Raw genomic sequence first — 20,500 nt, forward strand, 5'->3', positions numbered from 1 at the left:
GTGAGAACTTTTTTTATAAAAAAATAGTTTTATTTTTTTCCCCCCCCACCTTTTTTTTTTTTTTTTTTTAAATGAACAGATAGCTTATTCATTACGCCAATATTTTGAAGAGATACTGATGATTCTCACCATTTCATTCTGGTTTTGGGAGCTCTCTGTATGCATACAACTTTCACTGTGTTAAAATACTAGATCTTCCAACCACAGGAAAAATAAAACCTATCAACTCACTTCTTTTCTTGCTGGCTTCTTCCGTTTCCAGACAAACCCTAAACATAACAAAAACCCCTTGCAACACTGATTAGTCTGGAAGGTAAGCGGGAACAAAAATAGCAGACTGAGGATTTAGATAAAGCCTGTAGTAGCTGTGCCTGGATGGGGAATGAATTTGACTTCTCTTTTACCTGTTTTCTTTCTTTTGGGTTGAGAAGTAAGTAACGAGGATCAAAAACTATCTTGTGTAGCTCTTTCTCCCATGTTGAAAAAGCAGAGACCTTCAATTAAAAAAAGTCAGATTTTAACTAGTGGTTAAGTTTCCTCAAATATACAGAAGTTTTACAGTTTTGCTTGAAAATTATAGGACATCTGATGAAAAGAGGGAAACAAACTCATCCTGAAGTTTTCATCACTAATAGATGATGGAGGCTGCCATAGCAAGTTTCAACACTAATTGGCTCTGAAAACTTCTAAATAATAACACACACTTAATTACTACTACTGTGTGACATTTAAAAAAAAAGTACATCAGAAGAAAGGCTTGAGATTCTATGTTCTCATATCCCATGCCTGCTCTATGCCTTTTCTAAACGTTATGAGTGTAAACAGTTCTGCTACAAAAGAGATTGATTTAATCATGTTCAAGCTCATCTTAGATAAGCTTTATTAAAACTATCCCATAAAATCCAGTTATTGAAACTAAAGGAAAGCTGTACAGGCAGCTGGAACCACTTCCATTTTTTAAAGTTACTATATAAATTGATCTATCAAAAACTGATTGGTATCAAGCAGATTTCAAATTTACTTAACTTAAAGCAAAAAGCGTCCCATTTGAGGATAAGAGCGTACAGACTACAGTGGAACTTACTGCTTTTCTCATGTAGGAACATTTCCAAAAACATTAAGGATGTGTCCAGTTTGTGTGTCCTATTTATTTTCAATGGCAGCTTTCGATTAGGTAATTACTTAACTTGGAAAAAAAAGTTTTAAAAAAAAAAAGTCTTGATACTGTTTAATTTCAGTTACTTAGAAATAAAAATTTTGCTGTAATTGTAACATTCTTTGACATATGGAGTCTTGTACAAATGTACTCGTTTACCAGAGGAAGGATGAGATTGTTTTCGTTACATAAAGCACCGCAGGTTCCAAATTTGCTAACGATTGATACCTCTGCCTGAACCTCCCCCTCCCTCTCTCCCCTTCTCACATACACACACACACACAGATTTCTCTGACCCCTCTTTCTAGAAGCATATCCTTGAATTGTTTCATCCGAGCCTCCAGAGGGACAATGGCTCTCTCTCGAGCGGCTTTAATTTCAGCTTCCATAGCAGCCTCCTTCTCTGAATCAATATCTTTGTTATCATCTTTTCTGAAACAAATTAAACATACAGTATAACTTGAGAAGTAATATGTCAACCCTGAAGGTTAGAAATTTAACTACACCAGGACAGAATGGATATAACCGATCACTTCAGAAGCGTAGGCTTACAAATCGTGAAAGCCATTCTTTGAGACTTGGATATGAATGCTTTCATACTGAAAGAGCTCAAGGACCAAGGTATTCTCAATAACTTCAGTGCCAACAAATGACTCCAAGAAGTTAGCACATTCTGGTTGTATTCAGTGGTTTCTCCAGATGTGCAACAGATTTTACATTAACTACACTAACTTTCTTATCTCCTGTTCAAGACCACGAGGGCCAGTGAAAAGACTATGGCTAAGGGAGTTAGTTCAAATTGAGAATACCCTACAATCAGTACAACAGAAAATGCTGTAATGCAAGTGATACATTCATTGATCAAAGCACTTCTGGAAAAAAGTGTGCTGTTTGTTGATTTATGTTTACTAAAGTAAAATAGCAGAAAGTTTACGATTGTGTTCACCAATCCTATTAGTTACTGTTCTGCTCTGCTGAATACAACAGTATACACACTGCTCAGATGAAAAACTTCAGTTATTTTATCTACACAGACCACTTAGTCTTGAAAAAGCAGACTTACTTGCGCTTTTTAATTTTAATAGGCTCATCTTCGTTTGCTTCCTCTGTAGATTCATGCTCTTCTCTAACTGTAACAGATTTCAATAATACTTTACACATTTTATCTTTATGAAAAGTTTGTAAATCACAAATGAAGCCTTGTGCAAAAACAGAGGACAATGTGTGCCGCAATAATGTATTCTGACAAAGGAAGACGTATGGCTTTCAGTCTCTTTCAGAATAACACTATCGGAATTTGGTGGCAGGACTAATGGACTTGCGGCCAACTTTGTATTTAAAATGACAAACACTGACCTCTTATTTCCAGGGGTAAAAAAAATCAGGCTAACAGTCTAATGAAGCACATTTGGATCTCCTGATTACCTACTTGCACTTTGCTCTCCTCCAACTACCAAGCCCACATGTCATCCCAGGATCATGTACTAGAACTCATGCCAGAAAGAAGTCTCATCTCAGCAGCCTCTTGAACGTTCTCTGCTCTTGACAGCTATTTCCAAGACTGTATTCCAGTTGATGTTCTCTAAGTTAAATCCTCTTCTGTGAGAGCCCATTTGTACATTATGATTAATCTTTTCTGCCCCCCAAATTCCTCTTGCTTATAAAACATAGTCCCTTTTTTTTAGTCAGTAAAAACTGTAGGGTTTTTTCAGCCTGTTGGCATTTAGAAAAAAAGATTAATGTTGTTAGTATCTATTTTCTTCAATAGACTTTTTTTTTTTCCAAAGGACTCTATAAATATGCGTTCCCAACAGCCGCCTTAAATTCCAAAGCTATATACATTTTTCAATATATCCTTACATTTCTCTCACTGTTAGTAGCTGTGGAAATCAACACAAAATATGTGATAAATTACATTCAGACTTCTTAAAAAGGCAGTAAGATGGCTCTTACTAAGTTTTTTTCCTTCTTCCATTCCTTTTTTGTGAGGAGGTTCTTGAATAATTTTGTCCACATCAGCTCTTCCAATTAGGTCATCTGGTCGATCCCACATAGAAAGACGAGTGGTAGGGTTATAGAAGAAAACACGCTCATCACCAGTCCACACCACACACCTAGAAATTTAACAGTCAGACAGAAGTCCTGTATTATCTTTGTCTTTACTCATTCTGTATACCTGTTACCATATTCACAGACTGAAGCAAGCATAATGGTCACAGACAGATCCAGCTTATACTTACTGCACAACCACCAGACATTCCTACTGTCCAAATGGGATACTGAATTGCTGTTTTTCTCTGCTAGCAGATTTGAAATGCAATTTTAAAAACGCTTTTTATCAGGAGCTGCAGTATATTCAGTTCTTCTCTAGAGAAATGTTTTAGACAACTGAATCAGATTTTGGGATAAAACGTACCTCATTTCCTCAATGCCCCGCAAAACATGAGAAAAAGCAACCTAATGACCTTGCCAGAATTTTATAAATGACGGGATGAAAGAACCACAGAGATAATTTGAAGGGAGAGAGTTTTAAATATCGAACATTAATAAAAGAGCATCGATGGCTAAATTGCAAAAATTAAAACAATATCCCTTTCCCATCAGTAACATTTTTACCTTGGTCATCCAAACACACAAAGATGATGTACATGTATTACAGCAAGAGTAACCTCATCATGACATTATACACATAGGCACCTGATGAGTATCAATGCCAAGTGGGGGGGAAGATTGTTTTGGCCAGCAACTGCACCTATTCGTTCCCCAAGGCATAAGGGCAAAAGAAGTAAAAGATTTTTTTTTTGGCCAGTATTTCCTACCAGATCAGGAGGAATCAGTGGCAGATGAAGGGGGCTGGGATATGGAATCTATACTGGTGACGTACCTCGTAAGACTGCACTTAGTACATGGTAGAAAGGCTACACGTGCACCACTGAACATTACGAGCGCTGGCACAGCGTGAACAGTGTCGGCTGGAGGAATCCAGCGTTATTTGAGACAGAAGCATACCGAGAACAGGATCTTCACACACCGTTACTTGTTCTAACTACCCAGCGACCTTCCTGGCGGCTACAGGAAACGATGTTCAGTCCCGCAGCCACCAGCCATTGGGAAAACCGTTACCTACCATGGGGTTCCTGGAATAGGAGTGGTTGCAACCGGCTTGGCCTTCTGAGCTGCTTTTTCTTCTTCAGTCATTTCTTCCTCCTTTGGCTCCTCAAGGAAAAAACAAGTTACAGGATTCAGGCAATGACAGCTAGCTAATTATTTATTATAAAGTAATTAACTTGTTTTAAACAAGCAAATGTATTTTGGAACAATGCTAACAAACAGCTCACAATTACACTTCATCCATGCTTAAAGCAGAAGCACTGGAATTTCAACACATAGACAGTAATTGCTATTCAAAAATCTCAATTCAGAAAACCTTAAGTGTTTTCTTTGACTTCAGTGAAACCTTATTTAAATGCCTTCCTAGATCTGTATGAATCCTTGAATCAAGGCCTGAATACAGGGACAAGGGTGTAGTTTCTCACAAAGAAATTTTGATTTATTCATAGAATTAATTTACTTGAAAATGAGACATGTAGTACAAAACAGTCAAAAATCTGCAATAACCTTTGTAACAAAAATGAGCAAACTAGCAACTATCTCAAAAGTAAACAGGGCAGCGTTAATAAAAAACAGCAACTGAATTCTGTGATTTTGCCTACTAAGCTACATTGAAGTTTACAGAAATCAGTATGAAAGCTTTAATTTTTATTCTAACACCTTAGCATCTTCAAGAACTACGCTTTCTCAGCATAACAAAATGCCTTACAAGAAAAAAGTTAATTTTGTTTACTGCAATGTAAACACTACAGACATTTTCTAGGACACGTGTTCCTAACAGACTAGACTTATCAGTTATAGCACATGGAGAACGTGTAAGCTTTGTTTCAAAATAAAGTGGTAAAGAAATAGAGAAAAAGCTATTAACGTAAAGATTTAAAACATTCAGGACAAGTTTCATTTTTCTGAACACCTTAAAATCAGCGAGAGAATATCATGTCCATGTAATCAGCTAACTTTCTTCCCCTGTTCTTACTAATTTCTTAACTCACATACGCTGTAATTTTCTTTTAAATGTCCTTTTTTCCTTATGTTAAAAAAGGAGAAAAAAAAAGCTGTGAGTCCAAAAAGGAAGGCTTTCAAAATCACCCTAGGAATTTAAGAACTCAAATTACTAACCATGTCTCCTGTCAATATGCCTGGTCTACAGATGCATCCACACCTGTAGGATGTAGGATTCAAAATGGCGATACTGACTATTTGGTTGCAAGGTCTTTTACCTCCTTTATAAGTTCTTTTATAGGTTCTTCTTTTGGCTCTTCTTCTTCTGTCTCCATTGGTAAAGGCTCCTCCGTAGGTTCTTTAATTGGCTCTTTAATCTTCTCTTCCATTTTTTCTAAATAAAGATAGAATTTTCCTTAGTACTATTAAGAAACCATTATAGAACCTCAACAGATTTATTTTTATCAGTATGATTTTCCAAGCCCAACAGCAAAGCAAAACTTATTTTTCATGTATTTTCACCACTTTCTGTCCTTCTTGGGCTTTACAGCATCTGCTTATAAAGACGTGATTATCTCCTGCACCGAGATCAACTTGGGACTGGAAAAGGAACTATTGTAAGGCAGCCTATTACATTAAAAAGCTAACTACAGTGTACCAACAGAAATAGCTGAAACACCAATAAAAATATCAACCAACAGTTGCAACCAACAGTGCAACACTGAAGACCACTTTCAGATTTGAAATGCTGTTTGCAAAAAAAAAAAACCAAAACAGAGAAAATTCATGGAGAATCATCTGAGGATTACTCTGTACCCACTTAAAAAAAAAAAATTATAAAATGCATAATCTTTACTCAGCAAAATTGACATTTGCTGTCTTAGATGCTTTCACCTCAATAAAAAGAAGAGCTATTATTTAAACCTGAATTATTAGAAAGATGGGTATTAAACTAGCTAACTGTGTAAGTGTTCTGAATTTGTCTAAACAAAGATTTCTTATAACTGAAAAGTTCAGCAGACAATAAAAGGAAGAACTATTTGGGTCCAACTGGATTTGTTTTCCTAAAAGACTTTATAAACTGAATAAAAGCCCCAGGATTTTTGCCCCTTCTTCCTTATTTATCATACAAAACCAATTTCCCTCCAATATAAGAACACCCATGGATATAACGTGGATTCAAATAAACACAAGTCACAGAATATGACCACAATACGACTTAGGGATGCGGACAGGGGGAGGTAACTTATTCTTTGCTCATATTCCAAATCTGTTTATATACTTAGTTTTTGAAGATCTGAAATTCAGCATTTCAATGATCTTCATTCTTCCCTGCTTTACAGTCTTGAGAATAACTGAATTTTTCCCTCACTTTCTATCTTTCTGCAATTAGGACCTTCTCAAACATGATGAGTACGTAAAGTACTTACTTTCTACTGGAGCAGAAACACACATTTACCCAAGTGTCACAGGATTTGGAAGCAACTCTAGAACCAAATACTCTTACAATACAGTGGGGAACAAAGAAACTGTAACTTTCAGACTCGAGAACAACTCAAATAGATAATCAGGATTTCAAAATATTCTTAAGGGAGATAAGGGATTAGAAATATTCTTGTTCACATTTTCAAACACAGCAATTAATAGCAAATTTGCCTATTACACAGCTGTATTAAGAAAAAAAAAAGTACCTTTTTCTTTCAGTTCTTGGGGTTTTTCCCACGTTGACTCCAAAGTCCTATTGTTATAATAGTAAGTCTTTCCATCTGCTGTTTTGTACTCTGTCCACTCAGAGACTGCTGTTGCTCCAGCCAACGTAGCAGGCGAAGCGGCAATAGCAACCTGAGGATGGATCATAGGTACAATGGGAGGGGCCATGCCTGGCAAGACACCTGTGTAAAGAAAAAAAAGAAAAAAGAAAAGAAAAGAAAAGAGGAAAGAAAACAGTAAGTGACACTGGAGTACCAAAGAACCAAAACCTAGCACTTCACTGACTTAATTTACAAACAATCAACCTATGTAAATAAATATAAAGATTGTTTTAAAAATTAAATTGGAAAGCAATGCATCGTTACTAAATTTCCTTCCTGTGTTTTACAATCGGTAATGCCCATATTACCAGGCAAACTAGATAGCTTTGTAATTAGAGTAATGTGTAATTCTGCACAGCACAAAGCTTGTTAGTTTTTAGACATTTGCTTTAATACTTCAAAATTAAACGCTCTGTTTATTAAAAAAGTCTTTATTAGATCTCTATAGCAAATAATTATTTAAAAAAAACACCCTACGCCACTGTTTAATAATGCGGTCATTTTAAGGGATGTTCCTATTGCTCTTGAAAAAAAGACAACAGTGGCTTGAATTTGAGCCATATAATAATGAGCAGAACTCTGATAAATCTTAACTTAAAAAAAGTTAACATTAATTCAGAGCCTCGAATAAAAACTGATGAGAATGAAATAATTCCAGATTGTGTGACGGTTTTGTTTAGTACTGAAGACTGATTGGAAAAAACATTTTATTCACCTCCTAAAGCAAAGTGGCAAGTAAATATCCAAAGATAAGAAAGCCAGAATGCTATGCTATCCTATTACTTCTCTACTCATCCCAACAAAATGGATATACTGAACATATTTTGAATGACAAGTTCTAGAAAATCAAATTGGATAGTACTAGAACTGCAAGGTCATAATTTTGAGCTTTTAACATTTATATTAAAAAGTCTATCTTTCTAAATAATGGAAAAGCACACATTACACATTGCCATAAAATATTCTCAGTAAGTGACTTTTCTTAAATCCACAATTTGAAAAATGAAAAGTTATACTAAGACGCACAGACACGCACACCAACATGCGAGCACAATCATGTCACTATACATGTGGAAGTTGGAAAAACAAAAATCCACACACAAGAAACTAGTAACTAAGAAGTATGGGCATGAAGAGGTTCACAATTATTACAGAACTCAATGATTACAGAAAACTGTACTGGATTTTTTGTATAAAATAAGCTAAAACTAACAGTTATTTGGGAAAGTTATTTCCTGGCCAAATGAGATATTTGCATTTATACTGGTTTTGAAAATAAAGTATATATATTCATTCAGTTGGGGAAGCAAATAAATAAATAAAAGATAAACAACAACATTCACTACCATGCCAACTTACAGACAAAACGAACTAAGATGGTTTTGAAAATTACCGGTCTTGGTGGTAGCGACTGTCTTTACATACGGGCAGCTGACTATTTGCATCATTGCTACACCTGTAAAATGGATAAGCAAGCATGTTGGAAAGCTGCCATTGTATGTCAGCTACCACTGGGAGTCTGGATGCTACAGATTTCCTGCTACAATTTGGAATGCCATTTTCAGCTGGCAAAGAGAAAGCCTCCCAGCAAGAAAATGTGAATCATTTTTGCTCCAACATTTTATGCCAGATCAAATAGAAAACTAATTTTAAGCTGCAGCAAGAGTTTCTGCCTACGTTAAACCAGCTGTTTAGCAAATTATTGGGATGCCATTAAAAAGAAGAAAGGTATTTCAATGAAGACTCAGGGGTTTAAGTTCATTCAAGGGGGAACTCGGCTCTCCTTGTAGGGCAGTACCATGGGAAGATATCCTCCTAATGGTGCTGTTTTCCACTGACAGCCTTTGCTCAGACAGATCCATCAGAGGAGCAGCAAAGTGAAACTAACAGTCTTTGCTATTTTCAGTCTGCTGCTGCATTTAGAAAGCAGTGGTAAGAGCAGAAGGACAGATTTAAACTAGTCAGACTAGCAAGGTGTGGCAGGGTGAAAGCCAACTTCAACCCAGAGGGAAAGCTGAGGTTATGAGGGTCATTACGGAAGGGCTGGAGGTGGAAGAAGGGGGGAAAAAGGAAATAAAAGCAACAAAGCTGCAAACAGAGGTACACAAAGCTGCACTAGGTCAGTGGCAGCGAACATTTTCTTTATTTTTCATTATCAAGTGTCATGAGCTGAAAAATGCTCTAAAAGCAGCATAACTAGCCCTCAGAAAGGTAGCATCATGCACTGTTCTGCTCTCCAGCTCATTAAGAAATGACATAGAAAGGCCACAAAGAGGGAAGCATCTAATCTTCTTCAATTAGATGCAAAATTCAGTAGGAAATTAGACAGGGGGGTAAGGGGAACGCATTTCCGAAAACCTTCATTTTAGGGTGTGGAAGGAAACTGTAGAAGATCTCTCTACATTGGTCCAGTCTGGACACTCAGAAACTGAAATACTTCAGAAACTCCCCCTTATATGGTTTCAATTCCATCATCTGAGGTTGGAAATCCTCCAGCGCAAAGTGAAATTAAACCCCTGTGTTTGTAACCAAAGTAATTTCTATTTTTCTTCATTAGGAGATCTAGTATGGAAAGCATACAAAAATACTGCCAATTTATTTAAAAAAATATTTCTGAGAAGACAGAATTGTAATGTTCTTTAATAGTAATTCCAATGAAAGAATCTAAAACTAGTTTTATAAAAAAAAGTATGAATTGAGACACAAAAACATTGACTCAAACAGCACTGAATGAAGCGTTTGTCTAAATTTGGGGGTGGGGGGTGGGTGGGGTGTCATGTTATGTACTTGAAAATGAATCTGAAAATTCGTTTTGTTAAGGAAGTTACAGCATGTCTTAAAACTGGGTCAGTATAAATAATGCCATCTGCGGGATCACTGAAATTAGAGATACTGCAGCGCAGATAAGACTTAGCAAATACCCAAGCTGTTTCCTCTGCCAACTTCATTCTCAAACATACAACTAACTTTTAATGTATGAATTAAGAGAAAGCAGACTTACTTTTTAAGATCTGAGATTACGAGATATCACTAATCAACTCTTCCATTGTTCCGTCTTACTACAGTATAATACAGAGATTAACTTGAAATCACTTGACAATGGTATTGTTCAGCTCTGTCTCTGTAACTTGAAAGCAATCTGGCTGATGCTCCATCTAGTGCTGAAAGCCCCAAACGTCTATGCAGTAGAACTTCGTAAGCCTTTTTGACTTCACCTTATACTGCCATGAAGTCATTTTGACTTCTCTCTAGTTTCTTGTTGCTGTAAAATATTTTAAAGGTTTCCTTTTCTTTTACAGTGTTTATAAACCATTACAACCAACTCAAGCCAGAATTAGCTTAAAGAAGCAGACTGATTTTATTCTGTAATCAGGCAAAATGACAAATTAGACTCATTAGTGGAAGCACGCACTTTACTGCTAGGTATCCTTCCTATGTATTATGGGTTCCACCCAAAAGGCTCATCTCATTGTGAGAACAGGAGAAGAGGCCAGATCTAAGACTTCTACCAGGAAAGTTCTGAAAAAAATAATTTTCAAAAACGAGTTTAAGAAGGAGAAGACTGACGTTCTTGCTCTGTCCTTCCTTCTGTATTGCACTACTCGCAAAACTTTTTGACTGAGAGCTTAAGAAAAAAACCAACCCAAGCACACACCCTGGTGTAGCCATTTTCACTGGCACTCTTCTCCACTGCTTTGACCATCCACGTTTCACCTGACAGTTCACGCTTGAGTAGGTGATTATATCCTTCAAAGGTATGTAAGGACCCTTCACTCTATGCTGATCCCTTGCTGGCAGTGTCAGAAATTGCAGTCAAGGACATTCAGCTGACCACCTTTAAGGCTTAACCCTTTTTCTTGTTCTTCCAGACCACATAAATATACAGACATCAGAATTCTCCCTTTATCCTTTATCCATTTTTTGTTCAGCTTTGAATATCATGTTCAGAATAGTATTTTTTTCGTGTCTTAAAGCAATGAGTACTACACTGCGATTTCCTTTTCAAGCAAATTACAGATTAAAGTAGCTTCACCCAATTATTTTAGAAGACTATCCTAAAAGCAGAGGCAACTAAAAGTTGGCGCCCTCTTCTAGTTAGCAGAACTAATACCCAGTTTAACTACTTTGATGCTTATATCCTTTATCAAAGAAGTGTTATAAAGGATTACTTTTCATCCAACCAATTCGATGGAAGGTAAAGGCCTCCCTTCATATGTACTGGATCAATGCGTTTAAAGGACAGCAGGAAAGAAGTCACCTCGCTCAGCTTGTACAGAGTCAAAAATATGAGGATGCTGCTCACAGCTGCTGCTTCGTAATTCCTAATCAGAAGCTAACTCGTATCCAATACAACTGCAGTCTCAAACCTTCCTTTGCCACAGAAAATCATCAGCTCTTGGTATATACTTAGTGCTACTGCACACTGAAAACACATTAATTACTTTTGCACTAGAACAGGAACTCAACCGTATCCACGCAAACTGAAACATGGTATTTAAGCAATGAGTGGCTTTAGCAACCTCTTAGGAGGACCTCTGCAGCAATTACAAACAGCAGTCGAGTCCAAAATTTTGCCAGCCTAAAATTAGTTCCTTAAGTATCTAAATATTTTATAAATATTTTATAAAAGCTTAAGAAAATATGATTTACCTGGGAACCAGTGGGCTGCCAGAAGATTTCCTCTCAATGGTTTTTACATCTAAAGCCTATGAATAATACCCTAGTATCTTGAATGCCTCCATTAGGGTCCTCGGTTTAAACCTCAACATTTTGCGTAAGCATTCAGCATCATACTTGATAGTTGCAAACCAAGAGAACTGGAAACACCTAACGTCATTCAGGGGTAATGCATCTGAACGGTAATTTTTCTTGCTCATATATTATTTTCTTTTAATTTCTTTCAGCTATAATCGAGGTCCTAATAAATATTTATGCACAAGACTTGAGGTCTAAATCAAGCAAGTAAAAAAAATTATAGCAATATTGCAATTAGTAAAATATAGCGCTACAATATTCTCAGTCACATATGGATTCTGTCCAGAAGCTCACTTCTTTTTTAAATAGGATGGCAAGATAGACACGTGCCATGAGATTAAGAAGTGTTTAGTGCAATTCTTATATTTTCCTATCATCTAAAAGAAAAAGGTTTACATGTTTAAATGCAGCTGTTTTCTGATAAGTATATCAAAGAACTACATGTAAAAAAAATATTAATGTTCTTTGTTAATTAAAAAGTCTGTCTGCTAACCCTGAATTCTTTCAAAAATACTCTGAGTGGAGAGGATTCAGGCAAGTTCCGTACACAGTGGACACATGAGTGCAAACAAATTGACAACATGGACATGTAGCGGACAAGACAATTACAGTTCGCCAATTTACCTGGAAGTGGAATAGGCATGCCAGGAAGGGGGACACGAAATGGAGGTACCATTACTGGTGGAAAAGCAGGAATTGCTGCAGTTGGTTGAGGTACTGCATGAGGAACTGCAGGAGGCAATGTCTGTGGGACTGGCTGGGGTACAGTCTGCACAGGTGTAGCAGAAGGAGCAGAGGTTGAAACACTGACTGATGGTGTGGCAACTGAAACACCCGAACTCGGGGTCTGGTCTTGTGTGGTAGGTGCTGATAAAAAAAAACAAAGAACACCTTGTATCTTAGACACTACAATATATTTGCTGCAAACATACTGGCTCTCTGTTTCCCAGCAGACGTTATATAAGCAGATATGCTTAGATATAAAAATTGGGCAAAAAAACCTGCCTTCTCTGAAATGTTAAATATCTACAAAGAAAGTCAATTTCAAATTTTACTTTGTCCCATTCTTTACACCTAACAAGTCTCTATAGCAGTAGCAAGGGTGTACCAAAGGACAAATATAGCCTCTGTATCCCTGTTCAGAAAACCAGAAAGGGAATGTTACAGAGAGTTTCAAATAGAAAAAGATTGTTCTTATGTTAAATGAACACAGGTTCTGCTTTTTAACAATAATGGCAGCAGCACGTGCATGACAACAGTGTCTAAAACTATGCTTATTAAGCTGTGATCCAAGAATGGAAAACTGTCAATTAAAAAAAAGTGTAAATAAGCAAGGAAAAGGAAAGTACTTTTGTTCAGAAGCTGCAAGAACTTTCTTGGTCTTCAGTGCCTCCCAGTGGGAAAATACACTACTAGCATTCAATTCCATAATCCTTGCAGCATGACTGAAATCAGCACTTAACCGAGAATAAACAGTGCTGCATATCAAAGCACTGGCAAACAGGAACTAGAGACCTGACTGATTAAACTCACTGACCAGCCTTGCAAATTTACACTGTAAGATTTGTTGGAGGGGAGGAGAAACTTGTAAAAACAAGCTAATTAAAAAAAAAACCCCAAACAAACAACAAAAAACCACACACCAACTCATGCCCATATTATATATGGGCATACTGTGGATTTTCTTCAGTATTTAATGACTACCAGAAGCATTCCCAGTAACATACCAGTATTAACATATTTAAATAAAGATTTTTGATCTGTTGTTAAGTGTTTCAGAAAGGGTAAAAGTTCTTAGCACTGCCTAAAATTTAGGGAAACAGAGCAGACAGTCAGTATGTGATTTGTTTTAAGGCCTAAGTCAAATCAGTACCAGACAAGAATGAAGCTCAGCCAAAAGTCCCTTTTTTTTTTTTTACAGGCCAAGTCTGAGTGTTATAAAATTATTTTAAATGATAAAATTTTATCACCTAGGTACAGACACCAACAGTAACAGTTCTTGAAAGCAAAGACAAAGTTTAGCAGGTAGAACAGGTAGAAGTGGAACAGACTCTCAGCGTTCGATATTAGGAAATTTTGCTTCAGAGAAGGTGCATAAAGTGCTATGCCAAAAGTAGGATCAGTTCTCAAAAGCCTCGCGTCAGGCCAGAAGCTAACATTCACCTCCTACCTGATTCTTGTTACTCAGCAAAATGATTAGAGTAGACCATATGTCAACAAAGCAACCGAACACAGTACTAAGTTACCTTTCAAATTAAATAAAAGCCCTAAAATGCTTCGAGCAATACAAATTATTTGCTACCCTAATGATCTGTCCTCCCTCCAGTGTTAACTGAAAGCATAATTTGAGGGTTACCTAAATTTGACTCCCTTTCATACACAGATCTCTAAAGTTTGGGTTAAATGGTGAGCTAAGATTGACTTGTCTCACCTCCTACAGGAAAAAGATGAAATAATCCCAGGGGATGCAACTATACACTACAGCTGGAGTTAGAACAGTTCACCAATTGCTCAGCTTCTGCATACTCTTTGGCCTGACTCAGTGCACACATTTTTGCCAGCGCAGCTACAATGATCAAGACTGTCAAACAATAGGATTCCTGATCAGCACAAATGTTGTGCTTTCAGAGGCCCTGCGTGTAGGCAGTAACACTAACCAAACTGTTCCTTAACAAGCGTCCCTTGCTTCATTCATGCGGGGTGATCTTACTCATTGTTTGCTGGTGACACACTCACGTGCAAAAAGCACATAAGATACATCTCTATGTAGATGCTCTGCACTAGAGGCACTTCGTTAGCATATATATGCCAAAGCATAGTACAAATCATACTATTTACATTATATGCAGATACTATGTATAAACATGCATTACGTGCATGCTGCATAAATTCAGTCCCCTTTCCTCTTGAGGTTCCCTCAGTTGGCAAACGCTTAAAAGCAAAGGCTCAGCCCATGTAAACAGCAGTCATCTTATGACCTTTGAATAATAGTCTGGAGTGAACAATAATGGCTTTAAGGACTTTCTTTTTCCTCTTTTTGCAACTCTAGCAAATGGGAACTTACAAGGCTTAGTCAGAAGAAAAACACTAGTAAAAGTAATACACCAGAAGAAGCTCTATTCTGCAATCAACCAATTCTCCGCAGCCCAGGAGCAGCACTCAAAGATCCAGCCTCTTAAAGCAACAGATGCCATTTTGGAAGCAAAGAGGCAATTGCTACAACCGTAACTCCTACCTCAGATTAACTTTTCTTGTGAGATACTTTTAAAAACAATTTAGCTTCGTCTATAGTCATGAGGAAATGGACGCACAATAGCTTTGAGATGATGTGATAACAGCAGAAGAAAAATATACAAAGACCTAAAGGAAAAGGGTTGCATACTGATCTAGTATTACTCTCCTGAAGTAAGTCTTTCAGACTGGGGGGGGGGGAAGAAAAAAAAACAGGTTCGCATGCAAGGTTCTTCTGGATTACATACTGTACTTTAAACTCATACTCCACTTTACGTTGAAACAACTTCCTCCTGGATACCAAGTTTTTGCTGCAGTAATTCCCCAAAGCAGCATCCCCACCACCTGCTCCCCACCATCACAAAGCTTGAGAAACCCTCAGTTACTCACTGGAAATCGTCTGTGAAACTGAAGTGGCTGTGGTTGTGGTAGAGGTTGTGGAGGACTGAGTGCTCGAGGACGTGGATGGAGATGCTGCAGAGGCAGGACTACTGGTGGTCGGTGTGGAGGCACCTACTGCTTGTGCCTGGGCTTGCGCCTGGGCCTGGGCTTGCGCAGCCAGCATCGGCGTCAACTCCGACTGCTGAATGACTTTGACCCCGTCTGGCTTAGTCCACGCTGACTCACGTGTCCGCGCATTATAGAAATAGACCTACAATTTAAGAATGTCACCATCAAACAACTGCTTATCTGGAGGAGGAGCATGTATAAATGGTCCAGTTCCTGCTGTTTTAAAAATAATTAATAAGGGGATAGACAAGAGCGTAGGATTTTACCGCAGTGCAAGACTGTGTATGACAACAGGGGTAAACACCCATTACTTTGTTCTTTCTGGTAACCATCTTACCTTGCCATCTGGGGTTTTGTTTTCTACCCATATCTCTTCAGCTGGGGGCATTGCTGGTGTTCCAGGGGCAGTGACAGGCGGCCTTCCTGGAGGGAACATCATACCAGGAGGCGGTGGCATGCTACCCATGGGAGGAGGCATAAATGGTGGTCTCTAAAGGCATATAACAATAATGATGATAATACAATTTTCAAGCAGAGTTTTCCTTCATTAGAGCACCCACAGACAGTACAACTATAGTAAGGTTAACTCTACCTGTCCTGAGAGCTTCTTTAACAACCTAATGCTACCAGCTCAGAGAATGCGCTTCCTGACAAGCCACCACCTATGGCAGAATAGCTGCAGTAAGAATTTCACTTCTGAGATGCTAACATAAATGCAAAGCATCAGAAAAAAGGGGCATGAAAAGAAGTGGGGCGAGAGAAAATTCCTCTCCTGAAAAGGCGAAAATATCCCAATGCAAGAAAGAGAAAGAATGGAAGAACTGTTCCTGAATAACTGCCGCTCAGACATCCCCAGCTGTGAATCAAATATACCACTAAACAATTACACAATAACCCTCCCAGTGAAGAAATATTAAAAAAAAAAAAAATTACAAGCAAGCATCCAATTTATTAGCATAGCAGAGCAGCGGATTTCATTACAATCCATTACACTTCTCGATTTCCCATAACTAAAATTCTAACTAGTGCTAATTTAAAAAAAAGAAAAATCAAATTACATTTTCATTATTGCATCATCATAAGAAATCCAGAACTGCCCTGCGCACCGCTGTTACCTGAAAGCCTGAACGCCTGCTTTCTAATTCAAGGTACATTAAGTTCTTTTATTTTCCTTGTTTTTTTGGACTGTTCTGAAATTTCCCGTGCATAACAAGTACAGTGAATAGTTCCGTATAAAAAAGACAGTCGACAAAATCCACCAAGTTGTTTAACTTATTCTGCATACACCTACACTGACCTAATTATCTCCATCACTCCAGTTCTAATTGAACTTGTGATGCAAAAGATTTCCTCTTCGCAAAGGCAATACCAAGACAGCTCACTGGTAAAAGCCGCCCAGCTCTGCACTCGTAACTGGCAGGCCCGAGAGTGAAATGCACACATGCAGCGAGAGGAGGGCTCTGCGGCAGCTAGGATGCGTGCAGGAAATCCAGCGTCACAGAAACAACAAAAAAAAGCCATTAAGGTAACTATAGCCTTTCTTTCCTTCCTTATTTCTTCTCCACAGCTCCTCCATCTGGCCACAAGACGATCTTTCTCTTTACCGCTCTACAATCTGTAAAAAGAATCCAGTAGACCTCACTTTTTGCCTGCTGTTGCTGCTTTCCGGAAAAAAAAAAAGGGGGGTGGTGGGGGTGGTGTTAGACGCTTCCAGGGCAGTCCTGGGAGCAAGGAGGGGATGCAGGTGTACAGCCAGGGGATCCAGAACGCCCTTCAGCTCCACTCTCCGCACACCCTCTCCTTTGTTTCTACCACAGGACCTTTCAACATTGTGTCTCCCCTTGCACCAGAAGCAGGAGAAGCTAAATACCAAACATTCGGTGCAGAGCAGAGCACAGTGCTGACATGGCATGAAAAATTTAGACATGCTTGGTGCATGGATTCTGTGTACGGTAACGAGCTGTAGAAGCCACACTTACCGCATGGCATGATAAAACAGCTATGATGTAAGACCTGAGAGCCGAAGCACATTCAGAATATAAATCAAACACATAAATCAAGGAGACATCAGCAGCTAGGCTTGGGGCTTCAAATTAACTCTGGCTGATTCCTGAAACTGCAAGAAGGAAGCAAGGTCCCGTTCTCCCCTCTCGGCCTGAGTTCCACTGCACGCTCCGACACTCTTCATTGCTTCAGAGCTTTCAAGGTAGTGCGTGGGCACGTGAATATTAACACCAAGAGGGAAAATGGGATCATAAAGCAGCAGGACAAAGGCGCAGTGGGTGGAAACAGTCTTAAATAAACTTAATCTGAGCATGGAAACATACCACAGAACAAGGTCCCTAGTACTGAACGGAAGAGAAAAGACGACATTCAACGAGACGAGTGGGGCTGTTTACATCCCTCAAACGTACCGTTTCAGTCTGCAATTCCAATTCGGCTGCGAATGTTTCAGTGAAACGAATAGCTACTTCACATCTCCCTGAGCACTCCAAGTTCTAACAGCACACTCTATGTTTGAGAAGATGGAGAGAAAACCGCTATGGAAAACATGCACTGGTTTCTTCTCGAAGTCTTGTGCTCGGGACGATGGTAGCGCACACAATTAAACTACAACTTGATGTTAGTTTGTTTCAGATGAAGTCCAGCTTAAGGCCTTGTTCCCGCTCTCGCTGCTTCTTTGCTTCCTCTCATACCGCTCCCTCCATTTCACACAAAGCTGTCTGCAGAGCTACACAGTGAACCACTCTGCTTTAAGAGTAATGGGGAAAAAAGCTCCCATAGCCCTGCTGCCAAAAAACATATGCACGGCCTAAAATACCATGAAATAACCCGTATCAGCATGTTCTCTTTCCATCTTGCCCACATCCCTACGTTTTAAAATTAATTTCACAGCACTAAAGTTTTCACTATTCTATTACAAATAGTGGATTTAAATCATTATTTATAAACCACATAGTACTATTCACCTCCTTACAGGCCCGCCTGCAGTCCCACACAGTAATTACGCTGCCCTGATAGCACTGTACTCCTACCATGCTGTTAGAACAATACACTTCTTATTCACAAACACCTTGTGCCTTTCAAATTGTCCGAGTCTCTGAAAAGGAGGCAAAAGAACTTAAACATACATCACCATGAAATACAGACAGAAATCTACCTTACTCAAGCCCAACAGGCTCTTACTATCCCTGTAGGTGCCAGGAACGCTGTAAGTTTTAAAAAAACCCAAACAAAACACAACAACAACCGCAAGATAAAGAGCATTCTCCCTCTGCCCAGAGTAAGCTTATGTCAGCACAAGGACCACCTGCAGCTGCTCCACTCAAACACTGAGCCTACTCTCAGGCTTTTTTCCTAATGTTAAATTTTTCTTTGTCAGTGTGTTGACAGTTTCTGGTGCATTGTTAGTAATGAACTCCTGAACACAGTGCTGAAGCAAAACATACTTGGTCACTGATTACATACCTACTTCTCAGAATTGCCACCTGCCCACCTAACCAATCCCTTGGTGATCAGTAATAATAAACTACCGCAACGATGGCAGGTGTGGCTCACGCTGGAACCCACACAGAATTCAGCTGCACCTTCTCTGTCAGCCTTCGTGCGTGTCCATCATTACCTCACTAGGTGAGTACAGGCAGAGCTAAGATAACCCTAGAAGGCTGGCGTGTTCTTCACATGCCTGCTTTGAGGGGTTCAGAAATCCAAGCGCAGCCGAACCCTGCGTTCTACACGGCCACAGGGCACCGACACGACGTCAGGTTTTAGTAAAGACTCTGTTGGTGAGCATATCCTAACTGCATAATTGATTAATTTAGAATTGCCTCCAGGAGCCAAACGGAAGCTGCGTTTACGTACCACAGGTATGCATTAGTTTTATAATACCATGCACGAGCCGTATGTTTTCGTCATGCCCTGCTCTTTTGTTCATCCATGTTAACGTCTCTCCTCTTCGTATTTCCACGCATGAAAACAAACAAGAAAAATCCCTAAATCCCAACTCAACAAACCAAGAGAATCTCCCGTTCTTTACCTGTAAATGTGGAGGTCCCATTGGCGGAGGAATCCCTCCCGGAGGTGGCATCGGAGGCATGTTTGGATCAAACGGAGGACGTCCGAAAGGGGGGCGAGGTGGTGGAGGAGGACCTCGCATCATACCAAAAGGCGGAGGCGGTCGCATGAGAGGCGGTGGGCCTCTCATGACTGCGTTTGGTGGGGGAGCTGGGCCACGAAATCTCAGTGCTTGCTGCTGAGCCATTCTGTGGATAAGGCCAAAGGGAAACAAAGTTTATCTTTGCTTGCTGCTCAGCTGTAGGAAAATCAATTCTTACCACAAACAGGGAAAAACCCTAATAGAAATCAAAACGGTGCGGCAAAAAACGCCAAGTTTGAATAAACAAAGTTAAGCGCGCAACTACTTCAATAGTTTCGTCCCTTTTGCAATTCAAGTTCGTTAGTCCTCAACTGCTAATTTTCACTCATGGAAATGAATAACCTAGAGCTGGGATCAGGGTAGGCGGGCATCGAGGAAGCACATCCAGACCTGCCGAAGCTCCCTCAACGTGACCCGCAACTCTGATTCCTGTCTGCCCGTACATCCGAGACCACTCAAGCAACGGCTGTCAATCGTGCCAGGGGTTTTAATTACTCTGTAGCACCAGTGTCTGTCAGGACTATCGACGTCCCTCGCCTTTGCGACCTACGGTAGGACGTGAACTCCGGCCATCGCACTAAACCCGCTGCGCCACCCGACCCTCTTACACGGGGAGCTTTGTAAATGTATACGTAGAAAAAAACGTTCACCTTTGGAACCAACAAACGCTCTTCTGCTGCTCTCAGGAAAACAATTTTGCCCACCATTTAGTGCCAGTGCAATACCAATGTTGGCATGATGACTCCAAGTTGAAGAAAACAAAGGTTATGAGAAGGTGAGCGGCAAACGCACACGCAGCTCGGCCCCCGGGCCGCGGCGGCAGCCCCC

General features: G+C 39.3%; 1 protein-coding gene across 4 annotated transcripts in view; it reads right to left on the reverse strand.

Moving 5' to 3' along the window:
- The window catches only part of TCERG1 (transcription elongation regulator 1), a 33,671-nt gene extending 13,272 nt beyond the window's left edge, over nt 1–20,399 (reverse strand). The window contains exons 1-13 of one of the 4 annotated variants that reach the window (XM_009331377.1): nt 20,323–20,399; nt 19,553–19,778; nt 15,854–16,006; nt 15,397–15,658; nt 12,400–12,642; nt 8,414–8,476; nt 6,901–7,101; nt 5,488–5,603; nt 4,284–4,369; nt 3,110–3,270; nt 2,220–2,286; nt 1,453–1,588; nt 405–494 (exon numbers count right to left, since the gene is read on the reverse strand). In XM_009331377.1, coding sequence (XP_009329652.1) covers nt 405–494; nt 1,453–1,588; nt 2,220–2,286; nt 3,110–3,270; nt 4,284–4,369; nt 5,488–5,603; nt 6,901–7,101; nt 8,414–8,476; nt 12,400–12,642; nt 15,397–15,658; nt 15,854–16,006; nt 19,553–19,777 — 1,803 coding nt within the window. In that variant the 5' untranslated portion in view covers nt 19,778; nt 20,323–20,399. Of the gene's footprint in view, nt 1–404; nt 495–1,452; nt 1,589–2,219; nt 2,287–3,109; nt 3,271–4,283; nt 4,373–5,487; nt 5,604–6,900; nt 7,102–8,413; nt 8,477–12,399; nt 12,643–15,396; nt 15,659–15,853; nt 16,007–19,552; nt 19,779–20,322 lie in introns of all 4 variants that reach the window. The other 3 variants (XM_009331376.1, XM_009331378.1, XM_009331379.1) reach the window with 3 other exon arrangements.
- Between the last annotated feature and the right edge of the window lie 101 nt (nt 20,400–20,500).

Source organism: Pygoscelis adeliae, unplaced genomic scaffold (assembly GCF_000699105.1).
Source record: "Pygoscelis adeliae isolate BGI_AS28 unplaced genomic scaffold, ASM69910v1 Scaffold108, whole genome shotgun sequence".
In the NCBI taxonomy this organism is placed as follows: Eukaryota; Metazoa; Chordata; class Aves; order Sphenisciformes; family Spheniscidae; genus Pygoscelis; species Pygoscelis adeliae.